The sequence below is a fragment of the Bombina bombina genome, chromosome 1, assembly GCF_027579735.1.
Source record: "Bombina bombina isolate aBomBom1 chromosome 1, aBomBom1.pri, whole genome shotgun sequence".
Lineage (NCBI taxonomy): Eukaryota > Metazoa > Chordata > Amphibia > Anura > Bombinatoridae > Bombina > Bombina bombina.
This window is the reverse complement of record NC_069499.1, coordinates 831,064,924-831,087,780: the sequence shown is the minus strand read 5'-3', so window position 1 is coordinate 831,087,780 and position 22,857 is coordinate 831,064,924. Positions and strand designations below refer to the sequence as shown.

General features: G+C 39.1%; 2 protein-coding genes across 2 annotated transcripts in view; one reads left to right on the top strand and one right to left on the bottom strand.

Annotated features, from left to right (window-relative positions):
* The window catches only part of VAMP7 (vesicle associated membrane protein 7), a 251,842-nt gene extending 249,017 nt beyond the window's left edge, over positions 1-2,825 (bottom strand). The window contains exon 1 of the mRNA XM_053699436.1: positions 2,678-2,825. The gene's annotated coding sequence lies outside the window, so the exon portion shown is untranslated. The remainder of the gene's footprint in view (positions 1-2,677) is intronic.
* A 182-nt stretch (positions 2,826-3,007) lies between these two features.
* The window catches only part of LOC128646031 (DNA-directed RNA polymerases I and III subunit RPAC2), a 33,480-nt gene continuing 13,630 nt past the window's right edge, over positions 3,008-22,857 (top strand). Inside the window, exons 1-2 of the mRNA XM_053699437.1 lie at positions 3,008-3,305; positions 6,656-6,753. Of these exons, the coding sequence (XP_053555412.1) occupies positions 3,267-3,305; positions 6,656-6,753 (137 nt within the window). The 5' untranslated portion in view covers positions 3,008-3,266. The remainder of the gene's footprint in view (positions 3,306-6,655; positions 6,754-22,857) is intronic.

Sequence of the window (22,857 nt, the reverse complement as noted above, 5' to 3'; positions counted from 1 at the left end):
GACAGTAAACCCCCAAAAAATTATTGTATAATTCAGATAGAACATACAATTTTAAACAACTTTCCAATTTAATTATATTATCAAATTTTCTTCATTCTCGTGTTATCCATTGCTGAAGGGACAGCATTGCACTACTGACAGGAAGCTGAAAATATCTATTTAGCCAATAACAAGAGACAAATGTGTGCAGGCACCAATTAGCAGCAGCTCCCACTAGTGTATGATATGTGCGTATTCATTTTTTAACAAGGGATACTAAAAGAACAAAGCACATTTGAAAATAGAAGTGAATTTAAAAGGGTCTTAAAATAACATACTCTATCTGAATCATGCAAGTTTAATTTTGACTTTTCTATCCCTTTAAGTGCAGGCTCTGACAAACAGAGCTGTCACTTTTTTTTAACTTCTTATTTATGAAACAAATTATACAATTAACAAGAAATATAAAGTACATATACTGTAGATTTTAATATAATGTTATAATATATGTGTATGTTATATATATATATATATATATAGTTAGTTAGTGATATATTTGAGGTCTGGCTTAAATAACAATTTAGGGCCAAGCCAGACTAGACTAGCTGCTTAATATTAAAAGGGGCACTTAATTCAAAATTAAACTTCCATGATTCAGATACAGAAAAAAAAAAGAAACTGTCTCTGTGAAATGATTTTATGAAACAAAAATCTATTCAAGAGTCCAGGTAACTCATCTGAGGCTCTCCTTTTAAAATCACATCTAAGACAGTAATTTTAACCTTTTAACGCCGTTTGGACGTTGTATTCCGACTGAATTTTGCTGGGCTTTAGCGCCGAAGGACAGAATACAACTTCCTAACCGCTTGGCTTTCCAGAAGCCACTGGCACTTCCCTGATGGGATCGCGGTCTGGAGGGCGTGCCTAGCATCATAGGGACACCCCCCTGACGCAATGCCGACATTGAAATCCCGTGATCATGTGCACGATTGCAAGTTTTCAATTTGTTTACATCGGAACAGTTGTTCCGATGTAGACACGTTAACCCTAACACAAAAGGGTTAATAGTTATGTATTAGGACTCACACAGAAATTACCAAAACTCACCAAAGATATTTACAGCTCATATAGCATAAGTGTCTGTGTTCTTGGTTTATATTTAGAAAATTATTTCAGTACCTTTAATTGCTTCTGCTTGGGTTACTATCTGGGTTAAAGGGATATGAAACCCAATTTTTTTCTTTCATGATTTAGAAAGAGCATGTCATTTTAAACAACTTTCTAATTTACTTCTATTATCTAATTTGCTTCATTCTCTTGGTATCACTTGCTGAAAAGCATATCTAGATATGCTCAGTAGCTGCTGATTGGTTGCTGCACATAGAGGCCTTGTGTGATTGGTTCACACATGTGCATTGCTATTTCTTCAACAAAGGATATCTAAAGAATTGAAAGTTTAAAATTGCATGCCCTATCTGAATCATGAAAGTTTAATTTTGACTAGACTGTCCCTTTAAAGCAACGTGCTTTAGCAAAGCAGTTAAGAATATTAATTATGTAAAAAAAAATAATAAAAAAAAAAAATTAAAAAACAAATTCCTGAATTTTCAATGGAAAGCCAAACAGGGACATAATAGTGCAAAAAAACAAAAGTTCTGTTATATGCACCTTGTTGTTCAATAAAACGTGCTCTAACTATATATATATATATATATATATATATATATATATATATATATATATATATATATATATATATATACACACATACACTTATACATACACACATACATACACACATACATACACACACACACACACACACACACATACACACACACACATACACACACACATACATATACACATACATACATACACACATACATACATATACATATACACATACACACATACATACACACACATACATACACACACATACATATACACATACACACATACATACATACATACATACATATACATACATACACACATATACATACACACACACATATGTATACACACAACCGAACAGGAAAAAGCACAAGTGAGAATTACAAAATATCCAATAATTTCTCAAGCTCAGCAAAAACTACTTCCTGATAGCATCTGAATTCCTCCTCATATGAGCTGTGTGCAGAGGCTCAGACTTCTGGTGTATATCCAACTCATATGATTACTGCGAAGTCTGAAGGAGGGACTATGATGTTCTTCTACTTCAATTCCTTCTGTCTACATCAAAATAATCCCTCTGTTTTGCTTGGACTCTTCATTCCTTCTTCAGGTCAGAAGCACAATATCTGCATGCCAACACCTCAACTTCAAATGGGAAACTCTTGCAACCAGATACAATATCACTGTTGGTATTTACTGCTCAGAAGGATGAATATATTCTAAATACTAATGTACTCTATATTAAATAAATAACATGCTTTGCACACACACACACACACACACATATATATATATATATATATATATATATATATATATATATATACACACTCAAAGTATACTTTCTGCTGGCTCTTGACATTACAAGTCTTGGGAGTATAGGGGGCTGTAGATAAATAAATACAAAAAAGTCTTCCCTATGCTGATAATTAGCAGGCTAGAAGAGCAATAGTGTGCCCCCACATCAAGCTACTGCCTGTTGGGAGACATATTGTGTACCCCAGCCTGCCCCTCTCACCTGATATAGTCGTACAGTCACCCCGCACACTCAGTATCAGCCCAGCAAAACCTAGACTCCGCCTCTCTCAAGCTTGCTTTCGTACTGACCGCTCAAGGTTCACTGGGAGATGTAGTTTCACATGAACCCTTATGGTGATTGGTTGGAGTATAGAATAGACGCTCTGTGCACTGCATAGTGGATGTAGTATTGTTATACTGTTTATATTCTTATTTAGAGGTCGTGCTCGACTCAGTCAGGACTCAGGAGCAGAACAGGAGGTGTATAATACCAAAAAGCACTCGTGTTAGTTTGTTAGTACCTCTAGGGATATGGCAGGACATGTTATTAAATACAAATGAGCGGAACCCTGATCTGCAAAACATTTTTCGATGTACATTGCAGGTCATGAGAATGAGTCATAAAATATGACGAGCAAGCTGGCTTAATATAAGTGCGAGATCGCAAAGTATCATATTTATAATCTCATGTTCCATACACAAACATGCTCATGTGACTATAGAAATTATCAATGAAACTACAAATCCCATGATGTCTTGCGGTGCGTGTTCGTAACTAGCGTTAGCTTTTGCGACTATTTTGAGACAGCATGGCTGCAGGAGGAGAGAAGAAAACTGCTCTGGAGATGGTATGATAGATAGTCCCTGCTATTTATTCATTTGTGCTTGAGCGCAGACAGAGCATATTTATTCCCTGTCTGTGTTTAAGTGTAGATACTGGTAGTGTTTAGTACTTTTAGCGAAGCACATGTACCATCTTTACATTTATTCTCCACTCGTTTTTCTCTCTCACTGAAACTATTAGTGATTGGCAACTTTTAAATCCAATCCCTTTTTCCACAGGACTCTTGCATTTTATTACAGAGTCCCTTTATTTTCATCCAGTCCTCCGTGTTCCAAACTATATTTTTTTGTGTGAAGCATAATAGTGGTCCATTATTACAACTTTTTCGCTTCCATGTTAAATAAAATATATTAAAAAAAAAACATTTGTGTCACTAAGTGACTATTATCCAAACATACCCCTGACTGAACATAAAATATCAAAGTTAGTTATCTGACTTGGGGAATACCCCTGAGGAGACCCGCTAAATGCACTGCCCCATTAACTCTTTTTTTTTTAGGTGAAAATGGCAAACACATGGATTGTATAAATATCTGACCTATAAAAATTAGGCTTTGTGTCACTTAGTGACTACTACCTAAGTATACCACAGACTGAGTAAATTACAATTACCCCAAAGTTAAGACCCTAACTTGGGGATAAGACAACTCAGGAGTCCCCTAAATGCACTGCCCCTATGCACTCTCATAGGTGATAATGGCAAATACATACAACATAAATATCTGCCCTATAAAAACTAGGCATTGTGTCACTTAATGACTGCTATCCAAGTATACCTCAGACTGAGCAGGATCAAATGACACCAAAATTAAGACCCTAACTTTGGGATAGGACCCCGCAAGAGCCACCTAAATGCACTGCCCCTATCCACTCTAATAGGTAATAATGGCAAACGCATAAATCATATAAAAAAAATAGGCTTTGTGTCACATTATGACTACTACCCAAGTATACCCCAGGCTAAGCAGAATCCACATCTGTCTTATAAAAACTAGGATTTGTGTCAATCAATATCTACTATCAAACAATACCTCAGACTAAGCTGAATCCAATGGCACCAAAGTTAAGACCCTAACTTGGGGATAGGAATTCTGAAGATCCTCCGGAAATTCATCACTCTCATAGGTGATCATGCAAATGCATACATCAAATAAACACATGCCCTATAAAAACTAGGCTTTTTGTCATTTAAAGACCACTACGCAATTATACCCCAGACTGAGCAGAATCCAATGATACCAAAGTTAAGACCCTAACTTGGGGATAGGACTCCGCAAGAGCCCCCTGAATGCACTGCCCCATCCCCTTTTATATGTGATAATATAAATACATAAATCATATACAAATCTGTCTTAAAAAAAAACTAGGCTCTGTATCCTGTAATTACTACTACCCAAGTATACCCAAGACTAAGCAGAATCCCGTGACACTAAAGTTAGGACCCTAACTTGAGGATAGGACCACCCAAAAACTCCTGAATGCACTGCCCTTGTCCACTCTTATAGGTGATAATGCAAATACATACATCAAATAAACACATGCCCTATAAAAACTAGGCTTTGTGTCACTTAATCACTACTTCCCAAGTATATTTCAGACTGAGAAGAATCCAATGACACCATAGTTAGGACCCCACAAGAGCCACCTAAATGCACTCATAGGTGATAATGGCAAATACATAAAGGATTTAAACATCTGTCCTATAAAAATTAGGCTTTGTGGCACTTAGTGACTACTACCCAAGAATACCCCACACTGAGCAGAATTGAATGACAACCTATGCACTGTCATAGGTGTTGATGCAAATACATACATCATATAAACATCTGTCCTATAAAAATGAGATCATGTAATATTTGCCCAATGCACAATAATATCCTTTTACATGCTTTTTGTGAGTACAGTGTATTTAACGGTCTGCTGAAATCCGCTTGATTTGAGTTCCCATTATAAATAACTCAAAGATTGAGTTCATTTTAGCTTGCGTCAAAGAAGGAATGTATAAAGCAATGTAATTATAAGCAACTATTACCCCTTTTCTATGCGTGCACGGCACACGCAAACTATATTGTGTGTGGAATTAGCGCACGCTTGCAAACATCAAGATAAAGTACTACAGTGCAACAATCAAAATATATAAAAAATTATTAGGCAAGTCGCACTGTCTGGGTTTGAAACACAGCAACTCAGTTTAATGTGAATGTGTTTGTGGAGTTCGCCCCTTCCTCAGCGATATATATAGTTGCCATGCACTCACTACTATCATTTATGATGGCCCAGGTGCTTTTCCTCCATAGCTTGTATCCGATCTTCATAAATTAAGGGGGCACTCACAGGACTTAAACATTTTTTTATATTATTATATATTTATATTTGTAATCAGTAATGCAATTGTAAGCATTAAAATGTTGTAATTTTTTGTTATAAAGCAATTCATATATTTTAACAAGCTAAAAAGTGCTTTTCAATCAATGTTAGACTTAAAGTGATGGTAAATCCAATCATTTAATAAACGCTAGGATTTACCATCACTAAAAATAGTATAGTTTCTTTCATCAATTACTATAAAACGTGTGCTAAACTCGCCCTTTTTGTGCTGAAGTATATTGCTAAAATCAGCGCCTCTGGCTGCCCACAGCACAGTGCTCCTTAAAGGGACACTAAACCCAAAATTTTTTCTTTCATGATTTAGATAGAGGAGCAATTTTAAGGAGCTTTCTTATTTATTCCTATTATCAATTTTTCTTAGTTTTCATGCTATCTTTATTTGAATTTGCAGGAATGTAAGCTTAAGAGCCGGACCATTTTTGGTTCAGGACCTGGGTAGCTCTTCCTGATTGGTTAAATGTAGCAAACCAATCAGCAAGCTCTACCCTGTTGCTGAACCAAAAGCGGCCGGCTCCTTAACTTACATTGCTGCATTTTCAAATAAAAATAGCAAGAGAACAAATAAATAATTATAATATGAGTAAATTAAAAAGTTTCATAAAATTGCTGCTCTATCTGAATCATGAAAAAAAAAAATTGGGGTTAGTATCCCTTTAACTAATGAGGTGACATTTCCACCTCTAGCCGTGCTAGGATGTCAGATGACACGCACAGCTATAGGTTTAGAGGTGGAAACATCACCTTCTTGCAGATGAGCGCTGTGCCATAGGCGGCCAGAGTATCTGATTTTAGCGATATACTTCAGCACAAAAAAGGTGAGTTTGGCACCCGTTTTTTAGTAATTAAGGACAAACTAGAGTTTATTTTTTTAGCAATGGTAAATCCTAGCATTTGTTAAACGCTTGGATATATGATCACCTTAATCCTGACATTTGCTAATTTTTGCCACTCTTCTTTGTTAACTAGGTTCAAGCCAATGGGACAGATGAATCATGCGTCACGTTTGTTTTACATGATGAGGATCATACTCTAGGAAATTCTCTCCGCTATATGATCATGAAAAAGTAGGTTTTTTAAAGGGACACTAAAATTAAAAAAACAACAAATTTACAATATACTCCATTATCAAAATGTGCACAATCTTTTAATATGTATACTTTGATGCTCCAAATCCTATTGAGTGTTTGCAACAGTACACAGTAGTGCTGGGCGATATGGGAAAAAATGAAAATCGCGATTTTGACCATGAAATAAACTGAAAGCTAACAGGGACAAGCCCCCCCCACACACACACACAAGACAGACGGTTCATCTTACAGATCTGATCCTGCAGCCCCTTTGGCTTGCTGCTTCCCACCATCTTTCTCACTTCCCCGGTGCTGCCTTTAAGTAGAAACATTAGAGCCCACATTAGCAGCTGCACGAAGGCCTCCAGAATAATATGCCAGAACTGCATTGCAAACATCCAGATGTGATGTGTGGATCCTCACTATACATGCTTTTAGTGTGCACAGTAATTCTACTGAGAGGTAGCACCAGGAGAAGAGGGAAAGATGGTGGGAAGCGGCAAGCTAAATGGGCTACAGGATCAGATGCATAAGATTAACAGCCTCTCTTGTGGAGGAGATAAGGCCCGTCCCTGAACAGGCAGGACTGAGAGCAAAGGTAGCGCAGCCGGCAGTGAGGGGGAATAGGGTGGTTGTGGAGACAGAGATGCAATGTCATGCTGCATGGGGGAACTGTTCCTGGTTTGGCAGCAGCCAGAATAGCAGGCATGAGTGAGTGTACACTGATATCCTGATCTGTGAACGGGTCCTTGTGGTGTTGCTTGGAGGCAGGTGCTGACATAATAGGTAGTATACTGCATACCAGCTAAGAAATCTTGCAATACACTGAGATTGAAGTCACTGAAACAGCTCTTACCAGCATGTGGCCGCAGCGGAGCCTTCCAGTACGTCATACGTGACATCATAGTGGGCGGGGTTATAAATTGCATACTCCAGCAATTTGAAATTGCAGTGATTTTAAAATCGTGATTAAACGCATCATGTGACTAATCGTGCAGCCCTAGTACACAGTATATGCATCTTGATTGGCTAATGGCTCTCACATGATACAGAGGGAGGGAAAATTGGATTGAGTTTGAAATTTGCCACAATATAGTCTACTTCTTATTTCAAATTCAAAGTAAGAGCTATAGCATTGTATTTTTACTATGTATTTGTCAATGATTACATTCTACAGTATTTAGTGGTCCTTTAATATTAAGAACATGCTTTGTTCTTAGAGTAACATAATTAAGATTGTGTGGGAGTCGGTAGGAATATATGATTGTAGAAAACTAAACTTATTTTTCAAAGACTGTGGGAAAAAAAACAAATACAGTAAATTACATTTAAAAAGACAGGCCCATACTATATTATCACATCTGCTGGAAACAATACATAATATGTATTCCACAAACATAGGTAATCTTAGATTAAAAAAAAATATTAATATTGCTGAAATTTCTGGGCATTGCTATTAAAAGGTTATTGTGCTTATAAGTTCCCATACATATGAAAGAGCAGTGATTTATACATTTTTTAAATATTTTTGCATCAAAATCTTAATTAAAAGCTTTTTAAAGTGAAGGAAAACTTTGGTGAATGAAAGCCCGTTTTTTAAAAATACTATTAAAAACAGGGGCACTTTCATTCATCAAAGTTTACAAAGCAGCCGTTTTGTTAAAAAAATTACCTTTTTTTCTTTTTACAGCTAGAGCAGCTTCCCCCACCCAGAGATCCTCTATTCACACATCAGCAATGACTAATCCTGCTTCCTCCAATCACAGCATGGCCTCAGGCAATGACTACCCCCTGAGGCCATGCTGTGATTGGTGGAAGCATGGATTAGTCATTGCTGACGTGTGAATAGAGGATCTCTAGGTGGGGGAAGCTGCTCTAGCTGTGAAAAGAAAAAAGGTAATTTTTTTTTTTTAACAAAACGGCTACTTTTGTAAACTTTGATGAATGAAAGTGCCCCTGTTTTTAATAGTATTTTTAAAACGGGCTTTCATTCACCAAAGTTTACCTTCACTTTAACCCCTTAATGACCGAGGACGTGCAGGGTACGTCCTCAAAAAAAAAGGCAGTTAACGCCTGAGGACGTACCCTGCACGTCCTCGGTGTGGAAAGCAGCTGGAAGCGATCCTGCTTGCTTCCAGCTGCTTTCCGGTTATTGCAGTGATGCCTCGATATCGAGGCATCCTGCAATAACATTTTTAAGCCATCCGGTGCAGAGAGAGCCACTCTGTGGCCCTCTCTGCACCGGAGATTGTTGGCTTACCGCGTTGGTGGGTGGGAGGCGGGTGGTGGCCATCGATGGCCTTGGCGACGTGCAGGAGGGGCGGGATCGTGGGCGTGGGTGATCGGGCGCGCGCACTGACGCGCGCGCGTGCACGGAAGGGCGGGCGCGTGCACGGGGAGGGAGCGGGTGGGAACCGCTAGACTACAGAAAAAAGTTTAAAAAAAAATGCAAAAAAAAAAGGGAATAAAAGTTTTTTTTTAATAATCAATTAAGGTGTTGGGGTTTGTCTGTGAGGGGGGGGGTGAAGCTACACTACAGAATTTCTATTTTTTTTTTAAAAAAACACGTTTTTTTCTTGAAACTGGGTACTGGCAGACAGCTGCCAGTACCCAAGATGGCCCCCAATAATGCAGAGGGGGAGGGTAAGAGAGCTGTTTTGGGGGTGGATCAGGGAGGTTGGGGGCTAAGGGGGGATTCTACAAAGCAGCATATGTAAATATGCTTAAAAAAAAAGAACAAATTAAAAAAACCTTTTATTTTAGTACTGGCAGACTTTCTGCCAGTACTTAAGATGGCGGGGACAATTGTGGGGTGGGGGAGGGAAGGGAGCTGTTTGGGAGGGATCAGGGGGTCTGATGTGTCAGGTGGGAGGCTGATCTCTACACTAAAGCTAAAATTAACCCTGCAAGCTCCCTACAAACTACCTAATTAACCCCTTCACTGCTAGCCATAATATACGTGTGATGCGCAGCAGCATTTAGCGGCCTTCTAATTACCAAAAAGCAACGCCAAAGTCATATATGTCTGCTATTTCTGAACAAAGGGGATCCCAGAAAAGCATTTACAACCATTTGTGCCATAATTGCATAAGCTGTTTGTAAATAATTTCAGTGAGAAACCTAAAATTGTGAAAAATTTAACGTTTTTTTAAATTTGATCGCATATGGTGGTGAAATGGTGGCATGAAATATACCAAAATGGACCTAGATCAATACTTGGGGTTGTCTACTACACTACACTAAAGCTAAAATTAACCATACAAGCTCCCTACATGCTCCCTAATTAACCCCTTCACTGCTGGGCATAAAACACGTGTGGTGCGCAGTGGCATTTAGCAGCCTTCTAATTACCAAAAAGCAACGCCAAAGCCATATATGTCTGCTATTTATGAACAAAGGGGATCCCAGAGAAGAATTTACAACCATTTATGCTATAATTGCACAAGCTGTTTGTAAATGATTTCAGTGAGAAACCTAAAGTTTGTGAAAAAATTTGTGAAAAAGTGAAAAAAATTTTTATTTGATCGCATTTGGCGGTGAAATGGTGGCATGAAATATACCAAAATGGGCCTAGATCAATACTTTGGGATGTCTTCTAAAAAATATATATATACATTTCAATGGATATTCAGGGATTCCTGAAAGATATCAGTGTCCCAATGTAACTAGCACTCATTTTGAAAAAAAGTGGTTTGGAAATAGCAAAGTGCTACTTGTATTTATGGACCTATAACTTGCAAAAAAAGCAAAGAACATGTAAACATTGGGTATTTCTAAACTCAGAACAAAATTTAGAAACTATTTAGCATGGGATTTTTTTGGTGGTTGTAGATGTGTAACAGATTTTGGGGGTCAAAGTTAGAAAAAGTGTGTTTTTTTCCATTTTTTTCCTCATATTTTATAAAAAAAATTAGAGTAAATTATAAGATATGATAAAAATAATGGTATCTTTAGAAAGCCCATTTAATGGCGAGAAAAACGGTATATAATATGTGTGGGTACAGTAAATGAGTAAGAGGAAAATTACAGCTAAACACAAACACCGCAAAAATGTAAAAATAGCCTTGGTCCCAAACGGACAGAAAATGGAAAAGTTCTGCGGTCATTAAGGGGTTAAATTGAAAAGTCTTTTGAACTTAAAGTGAATGTAAAGTGCTCATCCTCACTAACGTTACCCTTAATGTCTATTAAAAATAAATACCAGTTTCATTCATCGATTTACAATGTTTTTGTTATATACCTTGTTTTTTTATTTTGTTCGTTGGCTCCCGTTATTTTGATCCTCCACCCGGCACACGCACCTACTTAGTGTCTGATTGACGTCTTTATTACCAATCAAGGCTCTAACCACAGGGGGACCCACCCGCTTACGCTGACGTCACTACTCCTTTCTGCGCCTGCGTTGTTATCATGTTCACCGGCGATTTCCTTTAACGCTCGTGCACATTTCGCGCATGCGCAGTAGTTTTACTTTACGGAGCCCTGTCATTTCTGAATTACTGTACCGCTCGGTAAGTACATCAGTAACAGGGCTCCGTATTCTCAAATTACAGCTTATTTTGAAAATCAATACTGTTTGAATAATAAAATATTAGTTAGCAGGCAAAACATAATTAAATTAAAAAGTTCTGTTTCAATAAACACTTAAAATCGATCTGTATTGTATTTTTATTTTTTGCGCTATTAGGTGCTGGGTTAGCAGATCGTTTCCTTCTCTTCACAACGATAGTATTCATTGAATGTATTGATTCAATGAATACTATGGTTGATTGAAAGCGGAAACAGCATTTCACGCATGCGCAATGTGAAGTGAAAACGGGAGCGCGCATTGAAGAGACGTAAACAGCGGGTGGGACCGCTGTATACGTGATATGTCTAAAACTAAGGAAGTAAACTGTGGGAGGAGCAGGTACTGTGAATAGTTTATATTTCATCTAAAAAATAAACTACATATTACTAATTTTATAATAAATGTATAGTGGCGGTTAGGTTAATATCAGGATTGCCTACAGGAATATGTGTTCAAAAGAACGAAAATTGACAATCACTTTAAAGGGACAGTCAACACTCAAAATAAACTTGCTGGACTAAATTACTTACACACGATTATTGCAAACATCCTTATTCACATCCTCTATTCCAGACTGAATCGCTTTTTTTAAAAAAAAAAATCCAACTGCCATTCTAAGGAAAAAATGGATCCCAAACTTCTATGTCTACGTCACTCTCAAGCTGATTCTAACTGCAAATCACATGAGTGTCGGCCACAATGACTCATGAACGTTCACGCCCAATTGCGCATGCGTAATTTGTACGTTTCATCAGTAGCAGCCTCTTTATACACGGAACTGTATGTAAAGGTTCCCTATTCAGCGACGGACCGCCAGCGCAACAGGCAACACTAAATAACATCCCGCCTCTTACTGCAGTGAAAATAAAAAACGGACACTATGCGCATGCGTCGCTTGTTATAATCTTTGGCGGGCACGAGAGAATTTAAAACTAGCCCTGGGGAAGAAGACGATGAGAGGAGGAGTTATGGAGCCATGTTTTTTTCCAAACGGCTCATAATGGCAGTTGGATTTTTTTTTTACAAAACCAATTTAGTTTGGACTTGAGGATGCGAATAAGGATGTTTGCAATAATCGTGTTGTAAGTAATTTATTCCAGCAAGTTAATTTTGAGTGTTGACTGTCCCTTTAAAGGAAAAGTAAACTTTCATATACCACTATGCAGAATCGCAAAGAAGAGCTAAAATCAGTATAACTTTAATTGATTAATTTTTTGAATCCTTACTATATTTCACCCTAATGTACCTTTTAATCCTCGATCCTATGCTGCCGTTCCTCCGCCTGAATATACAAAAAAAAAAGTATGTAGTGATGATGAATATCGTCTTTCTCATTTCCATTGGTCCCCCACTGGCGTCCTAAACGACTTCTTTTACGCCCACAATTGATAATGCGCATGTGTGTCTCATGGAATTCTGTCTTGATCTAAGCTCGTTCATGGTACACGCATGTGCATTATCTTCAGAGCTGCAATTTGCTGATTGCTTATCCGGTAATTTTTCTACGCATGCACAATATACTGTTTTTGCATGCGCAATATACACAGCAATTAACATAAACGCACAAGGATGTACACGTTAGAGCGGGTGGGACGGCTCTTATGTGTATAGTAATCAAGCAGGAAATGAGCGGGTGGGCGGAGGAAGTATACAAAAGGGTAAGCTTTTTCAAATAAAATTTTACGCAAAACTAAAAAGAATATATTAAAATAAAGTTCGCGACTGTAATACTGGATTAAAGATTAATGAATGTAATTAATAATGAAGGCCAAAATTTACTTTCACTTTAATTACATTCTAATTTTTGTTGAATTATTTACTCACTGAATCTATTTTTTGTTGATGAGAGACAATCCTTTAAAGGTCTGACAAGAGAAGGTTATTTTTTTTTAATCAATATGTACATAGGGGGGGGGGGAAGAATTGCAGAGGTTGAAAAAAATGATTTAAAGGGACATTCCAGCCAAAATTGAATTCCACATGGATGCATTTAAGTTTTGAGTAGAAACATTTTTGTAGTTTAAATTTATTGGCAAAGATGCTTCTAATAGAAGCTATAGCTTTTCAAAAGTGTATTTAAGCATGCACCGTGCGCCAGCATTTTAAACACAGCACTTGGTACACGCATCTTAGGCTCTCTAAGCACCTGGTAATGACTCTGTCACGGATATCAGACGGCTAAGGCTACCCCCCGACAACCTCACCCCTGTTGTTTCTCAGTGGTTTTTGGGCTCCTCAGAGCAACCACCAACTCTGAAGACTGTTTGTTTGCTCTGTGTTAGTTTATGACCAGGAAAACCCTCCTAGGCTGGCCGGGCTCCTGGAACTCCCGGTCGGCCGCCTCACAACGGATATCCGCCTAACCCCTATCAGGCTGGCCAGGCTCCTGGAACTCACGGTCGGCCACAGGACAGCAGAACACCCGCTAACTTTAACCCAGGTCGCTCCAGCAACCATGTGCCCCAGAGCTCCGCTCTTTTGGGGATTAGTAGCCCTTGGGGAGTACAAGGGGTGGGGGAATTACCGGAGGGGAGCTCCTTTGGGAACCGGGGGTTTTGGACACCCCTAACCCCATAACTTCAACGGACTGTAACTCCGGTCCCCAGTAACGAATCATGCTGATTTTTGGACTGTGAAATCTGGCTGTGCTGCCGCTCCACCGGGATCACCCCTAAACCGCCACCCCTATGTATTGGGATTATATGAGACTGTGGCTCCTATGGAGGTGCCGGGCTGTCTGGAGGGGCGGGAAAATAGTGGGATTGTCCAGGGTCTTATCAAGATGAGCTGACTGTATAAAAGGAGTGTGTGTTTTCAATAAAATCAGTTCCTGTGTAACCTGAATGCTAGTGTGTCTAGTTATTTGGGTGAGCTCCAGCTAAAATCACTATCCTGAGCTACATAGCAGCCTTTTCCAGGCAGAGGAAGGACACGCTGGAAGAGCTACCTAGTCTGGGTAGCTGGAATCTGCCACAGGGTGGGACCCTGAGTACTGGTGCTGTCAGGCATCAGGGGTGGCTACAGGCTGTGGTTACTTGCCAGCTACATAGCTGCAGTCGGCAGGGAGGAAGCAGGACCCCTTTTGGCGGAGCTACCCAGTCGGGGTAGCCGGGGGTATCCGTCACAGACTCCGTTTGTTAATTGCTGACATAATACAAGCCCACTGGCGTTCTGAGCAGCTGCAGTTTTTAAAATGCTGATGCACTAAGGAAATCTAGCTATGTTTCACATGCAGAGAAAAATGTTAACACTAAAACAGTGATAAGTTATACTGGAAGCATTTTTGCCAATACTTGTATATTTCAAATATGTTTCTATTGAAAGATGTAACTTGTCTATGTGCATTTAAATTTTGAATGGAATTTCCCTTTCATATGAGTTGGAGGCACATTTTTAGGAGCCTGATATATTGTACTGTAATGCTCTATGTAGGAGCCAGTAGTACAATTGTAGGATCCTTAGCTTCTTGGGGTTGCCGAGCTGTGCTGTAATACATTTAGATAAAAACATGAATGGGACAAATAAAAAAACTGTGTACAGTGAAATAAATTGTTATAGAAGTAGACTCAACTAGTAACTGTCATTTCGTTATCAGAAGTTTTATTCTTTTACAGTTCCTTATATGATCATCTCTGCTGTGGCAAGTTTACACCTGTGGCATCTGCAATGTGCACTTCCAATGTTCAAAAGTTAAAATCATACCGTTTTTAGACTTATTTTCATGAAAAGGGGGTACAATAAATGATGAAAGCACATTGCAAAGCTTTTTAACCTGCATAATTAAACATTACACTATCAAGTTTTTTTATGTCCCATTAGAAATCTGAGGTTAAACACATATGGGTGCAGGGTCCCTAGTCTTACAATTAGAGCATGTCATTTTTTGACTAGATAGGCCCTTTAATGGCAACCATAGCGGGGTTAATTTGTAAGTTAGACAGGTATGTAAAATAATTAGAAGATCCTGCAGGGACAGAAAAAAGAGGCGCCACATAGAGTAGTATTGTCTACACAACAGAAACACAGAGGACAGGAACAGACCCTAACGGGTGGCTACTCACATAGGCAGAGGCACAACCGGAGTGCCAAACACAGCAGATCGGGACCTCAAAAGTCGCCCGACAGACTCACTAGCACGCCACAGGGCCGGTCATGTGGAGATTATTCACTAATTCGTATGCATGAACCCCAATTCAACGCCAGACACCAATGAGTCGCAGGAGGTGTGTGATAAAAACACGGCATTATACGGCCGAGAAACGCATTGCTGTTTTTAAGTTTACTTTTAATAAATTAGACACTTTTTATCAAACTTGCTCTACGTTCTATTCACTCTGCCACCTATGGGGTCTGCGTGATCCCAATTGAGGCTGCTTGTATTGTATCACACACCTACAGCGGCTCATTGGTGTCTGGCGTTGCCTTGGGGTTCCTGCATCCGGATTGGTGAATATATTCTCTACGTGACCGGCCCTGTGGCGTGCTAGTGAGTCTGTCAGGTGACTCTTCAGGTCCCGATCTGCTGTGTTTGGCACTGTTCCTGTCCTCTGTGTTTCTGTTGTGCAGATGATACTGCTCTATGTGGCGCCTCTTTTTTTCTGTTCCTGCAGGATCTATTATCTCTATCTACATGCTTAAAGGGACATTATACACTCATTTTTTCTTTGCATAAATGTTTTGTAGATTATCTATTTATAAAGCCCATAAAGTTTTTTTTTTAAATAAATGTATAGTTTTGCTTATTTTTAAATAACATTGCTCTGATTTTCAGACTCCTAACCAAGCCCCAAAGTTTTATGTGAATACCGTCAGCTACCTTCTCCAGCTTGCTCCTGTTTGTGTAAAGGGACTTTTCATATGCAAAAGAAAGGGAGGGGGGGAGTGTCTTATTTGCCACTTGCAGTGGGCTTTCCAGCCACCTTTTCAACAGAGCCAAACTGACAGCTTCTAAGTAAGTTTTAAACTGTTTTATACTGGATTTTTATATCAGTATCTGTGCATCTTATTCTTTATAGTAGTGTCTATTACATGCAGTTATATGAAAATGAGTGTATACTGTCCCTTTAAGAGTGCTGCCATTATCGTCTGGAGTTCCCACTTGTTACATGCGCACCTCTCCTAGGGCTCCTATGCTCTAGACCTATTGAATGTAAAATAATTCATTATTAATAACAAGATTTCAAATAGGCAATTCATTATTAATAGTGACAGGACACTTAACTTTTTAACTTTGCTTTTTGTTGAAGAAGAAAAAAAGAAGTTACTGTCACAACCTTGGATCTGAAATCACACTGTATCATCTAGAGAACTTAAACAGAACCACAGGAGCACTTCTTCCAAAACAAACAGGGAGTATTGCACCCAGATGGTTATACTGCTTGTGTTTTGTACTATAAAAAACACTAACAGGCTTGGGTGACTCTTTCTGACGACGGAAACGTAATTGGGGTAACGTTTTGATGATACAGTGAAATGGCCCTTGATTGGGACAGAAACTGATCACTTTAGATTTTTTGTTAAAATTAAGGGTTAAAAGGTTGGCATTTTATGTCTCTTTTAAATAATTCTTGGAATGCCGCAGCTTTAGTAATTAAGCCATTATTTTAAAATGTGACAACAAAGAGGTGCAAAGCAGTATTTAGACTGAATCATCTCCCACCAAAATTAATAAAGCTCTTTTATTATAGAGGACAACATTTCGTTTAACCATCCTAACCGCGCTGGGCTTTAGCGCTGTTAGGACAGAATAGAACGTCCTAGTCGTTTGGCTGTCCTGAAGCCAACGGCGCTTACTGGATGCGATCTCGCCCTGGAGGGCATGCCTAGCGTCATAAGGATGCCCCCCTGACCCGATCCCATAACTGGAATCTCGTGATCACGTGATTTCAATTTGTCTGCATCGGAACGTTGTTCCGATGTAGACAAATTGACCCTATCATGAAAGGGTTAAACCAACTGTTACTATAGTATAATCATCCCAGACCACACATTGTAAGGATCCCACATCACTATATTAAGTTATGCAATTGGAGAATTAGCCTGCACTATCTGTTAAGGCATATATACATACTAAATATAAACAGTCAGCTGTTAAATCAAATTGATAACATTAACCTAAAAATCCAATATAAATATGCCATAAAGTCTGTAGTGTGTTAAATGGGCGTGCTGTTAAGTAAGAATGCTTTCAAAAATAGAAATAAGGCTGTTCCTCACCCAGTTTTATTCCTCCTACACAACGGTTTCAGTTAATGATCATGTTTCAACCTACATATTTAAGTGATGATTATAAGCTCCTCTTTAGTATAATTTCTCAATCATGCACCTATGTGCTTACAAAATCTCTGACCTTGTGCAGTGTACCTAGAAGAACCAATGCTGTTTTGAAGGCAAAGGGTGGTCACACCAAATATTGATTTGATTTAGAATTTTCTTCTGTTCACTCACTTTGCATTTTGTTAATTGATTAAAGTATTAGCATTTCAATTTTTGAGAACATTCTTACTTTATAGAATGTTTTTGCACAGTACTGTATATTATTAGTGTTCTCCCAGGGCCTTTTTAAAGGCATAGAAAGGTAACAAATAAATTGTGCATGGGTGCATTTCAGTTTGAAATAGAAGCATTTTTGCAATATTCTTTCATTAGCAACAATGTTTCTAGTAAAATGTATTGCTGTTTTTCAGTGGCATATGCACATATCCTGTCAAGGCCCGTACACCAGTATTCAAACACTACATTTTGAAATAGGCAAATTAAACCTAATCCCTATGGAAATAAAAAAAGCCCCCTAAACTAAACTACCAATAGCCCTTAAAAGTGTTTTTTGTAGGGCATTGCCTTAAGTTAAACAGCTCTTTTACATTTAAATTTAAAATTACTAAAAAAAAAACACCCATCAAATCCCCCAAAATAAAAAAACTAACACTAAAAAAAACTAAAGTACCCATTGCTCCTAAAGGGGCATTTGTATGGGCATTACCCTTAAAAGGGCATTCAGCTCTTTTACTGTCCTTAAAAGGGCAATCGGCTCTTTTCCAGCGCATTAAATCCATAATCTTAAAAAAAAAAAAAAAAAAAAAATAATTCCTAACACTAAGCCCCAAATAGGTACTCACTGTTCCTGAAGTCTGGCAGAGAAGGGCTTCTTCCAGACGGCTCCATCATCTTCTATCTTCATCCGGAGCAAAGGCGGCGCAGAGTGGAGGTGCGGAGCTGGCTTCCCCGATGCGTGGATCCTCGGCAGCGGCGTGGAGGCTCCTCTTCATGCGATCGTCCATTGCACACTGAAGATTGAATGCACGGTACCCCATATTTATTGGGGTACCTTGCATTCCTATTGGCTGAAATTTTTAAATCAGACAATAGGATGAGAGCTACTGAAATCTGATTTCAAAATTTCAGCCAATAGGAATGCAAGGTACCCCATATTGATTGCGGTACCTTGCATTCAATCTTTAGTGTACGGCTGACATCAGATGAAGAGGAGTCTCCATGCAGCTAAGGATCCACGTGTCGGGGAAGACAGCGCAGCACATCCGCGCCACCGCTGAGGATCCACAGCTCCGCTTTGCGCCGCCTTCACTCCGAATGAAGATAGAAGATGATGGAGCCGCCTTGGAGAAGACCTTCTCCGTCGAACATTAGGAACGTTGAGTACCTCTTTGGGGCTTAGTGTTAGGATTTTTTTTATTTTTAAGATTAGGCATTTAATGGTCTGGAAAATAGCTGATTGCCCTTTTAAAAAATAAAATGCTTTTCGAGAAAATATCTATCTAAATAAAGTTTCTATTTAAGATACATTATAATCCAAAGGTTATTCATCTTGTATTTGTTTTTTTATAATAAATGTGTGCGTGTGTATATATGTATGTATGTATGTGTGTATATATGTATGTGTATATATATATATATATATATATATATATATATATATATATATATATATATATATATATATATATATATACAGGGAGTGCAGAATTATTAGGCAAGTTGTATTTTTGAGGATTACTTTTATTATTGAACAACCATGTTCTCAATGAACCCAAAAACTCATTAATATCAAAGCTGAATAGTTTTGGAAGTAGTTTTTAGTTTGTTTTTAGTTATAGCTATTTTAGGGGGATATCTGTGTGTGCAGGTGACTATTACTGTGCATAATTATTAGGCAACTTAACAAAAAACAAATATATACCCATTTCAATTATTTATTTTTACCAGTGAAACCAATATAACATCTCAACATTCACAAATATACATTTCTGACATTCAAAAACAAAAACAAATCAGTGACCAATATAGCCACCTTTCTTTGCAAGGACACTCAAAAGCCTGCCATCCATGGATTCTGTCAGTGTTTTGATCTGTTCACCATCAACATTGCGTGCAGCAGCAACCACAGCCTCCCAGACACTGTTCAGAGAGGTGTACTGTTTTCCCTCCTTGTAAATCTCACATTTGATGATGGACCACAGGTTCTCAATGGGGTTCAGATCAGGTGAACAAGGAGGCCATGTCATTAGATTTTCTTCTTTTATACCCTTTCTTGCCAGCCACGCTGTGGAGTACTTGGACGCGTGTGATGGAGCATTGTCCTGCATGAAAATCATGTTTCTCCAACATAGGTGTGTCCGGTCCACGGCGTCATCCTTACTTGTGGGATATTCTCTTCCCCAACAGGAAATGGCAAAGAGCCCAGCAAAGCTGGTCACATGATCCCTCCTAGGCTCCGCCTACCCCAGTCATTCTCTTTGCCGTTGTACAGGCAACATCTCCACGGAGATGGCTTAGAGTTTTTTAGTGTTTAACTGTAGTTTTTATTATTCAATCAAGAGTTTGTTATTTTAAAATAGTGCTGGTATGTACTATTTACTCAGAAACAGAAAAGAGATGAAGATTTCTGTTTGTATGAGGAAAATGATTTTAGCAACCGTCACTAAAATCCATGGCTGTTCCACACAGGACTGTTGAGAGCAATTAACTTCAGTTGGGGGAACAGTGAGCAGTCTCTTGCTGCTTGAGGTATGACACATTCTAACAAGACGATGTAATGCTGGAAGCTGTCATTTTCCCTATGGGATCCGGTAAGCCATGTTTATTAAGATAGTGAATAAGGGCTTCACAAGGGCTTATTAAGACTGTAGACTTTTTCTGGGCTAAATCGATTCATTATTAACACATATTTAGCCTTGAGGAATCATTTAATCTGGGTATTTTGATAAGATTATATCGGCAGGCACTGTTTTAGACACCTTATTCTTTAGGGGCTTTCCCAAATCATAGGCAGAGCCTCATTTTCGCGCCGGTGTTGCGCACTTGTTTTTGAGAGGCATGACATGCAGTCGCATGTGAGAGGAGCTCTGATACTTAGAAAAGACTTTCTGAAGGCGTCATTTGGTATCGTATTCCCCTTTGGGCTTGGTTGGGTCTCAGCAAAGCAGATACCAGGGACTGTAAAGGGGTTAAAGTTAAAAACGGCTCCGGTTCCGTTATTTTACTTTTAAGGCTTTAAGACACTGTGGTGAAAATTTGGTGAATTTTGAACAATTCCTTCATATTTTTTCGCAATTGCAGTAATAAAGTGTGTTCAGTTTAAAATTTAAAGTGACAGTAACGGTTTTATTTTAAAACGTTTTTTGTACTTTGTTATCAAGTTTATGCCTGTTTAACATGTCTGAACTACCAGATAGACTGTGTTCTGAATGTGGGGAAGCCAGAATTCCTTCTCATTTAAATAAATGTGATTTATGTGACAATGACAATGATGCCCAAGATGATTCCTCAAGTGAGGGGAGTAAGCATGGTACTGCATCATTCCCTCCTTCGTCTACACGAGTCTTGCCCACTCAGGAGGCCCCTAGTACATCTAGCGCGCCAATACTCCTTACTATGCAACAATTAACGGCTGTAATGGATAATTCTGTCAAAAACATTTTAGCCAAAATGAACACTTATCAGCGTAAGCGCGACTGCTCTGTTTTAGATACTGAAGAGCATGACGACGCTGATAATAATGGTTCTGAAGGGCCCCTAAACCAGTCTGATGGGGCCAGGGAGGTTTTGTCTGAGGGAGAAATTACTGATTCAGGGAACATTTCTCAACAAGCTGAACCTGATGTGATTACGTTTAAATTTAAGTTGGAACATCTCCGCATTCTGCTTAAGGAGGTATTATCCACTCTGGATGATTGTGACAAGTTGGTCATCCCAGAGAAACTATGTAAAATGGACAAGTTCCTAGAGGTCCCGGGGCTCCCAGAAGCTTTTCCTATACCCAAGCGGGTGGCGGACATTGTAAATAAAGAATGGGAAAGGCCCGGTATTCCTTTCGTCCCTCCCCCCATTTTTAAAAAATTGTTTCCTATGGTCGACCCCAGAAAGGACTTATGGCAGACAGTCCCTAAGGTCGAAGGAGCGGTTTCCACTTTAAACAAACGCACCACTATACCCATAGAAGATAGTTGTGCTTTCAAAGATCCTATGGATAAAAAATTAGAAGGTTTACTTAAAAAGATGTTTGTTCAGCAGGGTTACCTTCTACAACCAATTTCATGCATTGTCCCTGTCGCTACAGCCGCGTGTTTCTGGTTCGATGAGCTGATAAAGGCGGTCGATAGTGATTCTCCTCCTTATGAGGAGATTATGGACAGAATCAATGCTCTCAAATTGGCTAATTCTTTCACCCTAGACGCCACTTTGCAATTGGCTAGGTTAGCGGCTAAGAATTCTGGGTTTGCTATTGTGGCGCGCAGAGCGCTTTGGTTGAAATCTTGGTCAGCTGATGCGTCTTCCAAGAACAAGCTACTTAACATTCCTTTCAAGGGGAAAACGCTGTTTGGCCCTGACTTGAAAGAGATTATCTCTGATATCACTGGGGGTAAGGGCCACGCCCTTCCTCAGGATCGGCCTTTCAAGGCAAAAAATAAACCTAATTTTCGTCCCTTTCGTAGAAACGGACCAGCCCAAAGTGCTACGTCCTCTAAGCAAGAGGGTAATACTTCTCAAGCCAAGCCAGCTTGGAGACCAATGCAAGGCTGGAACAAGGGAAAGCAGGCCAAGAAACCTGCCACTGCTACCAAGACAGCATGAAATGTTGGCCCCCGATCCGGGACCGGATCTGGTGGGGGGCAGACTCTCTCTCTTCGCTCAGGCTTGGGCAAGAGATGTTCTGGATCCTTGGGCGCTAGAAATAGTCTCCCAAGGTTATCTTCTGGAATTCAAGGGGCTTCCCCCAAGGGGGAGGTTCCACAGGTCTCAGTTGTCTTCAGACCACATAAAAAGACAGGCATTCTTACATTGTGTAGAAGACCTGTTAAAAATGGGAGTGATTCATCCTGTTCCATTAGGAGAACAAGGGATGGGGTTCTACTCCAATCTGTTCATAGTTCCCAAAAAAGAGGGAACGTTCAGACCAATCTTAGATCTCAAGATCTTAAACAAGTTTCTCAAGGTTCCATCGTTCAAGATGGAAACCATTCGAACTATTCTTCCTTCCATCCAGGAAGGTCAATTCATGACCACGGTGGATT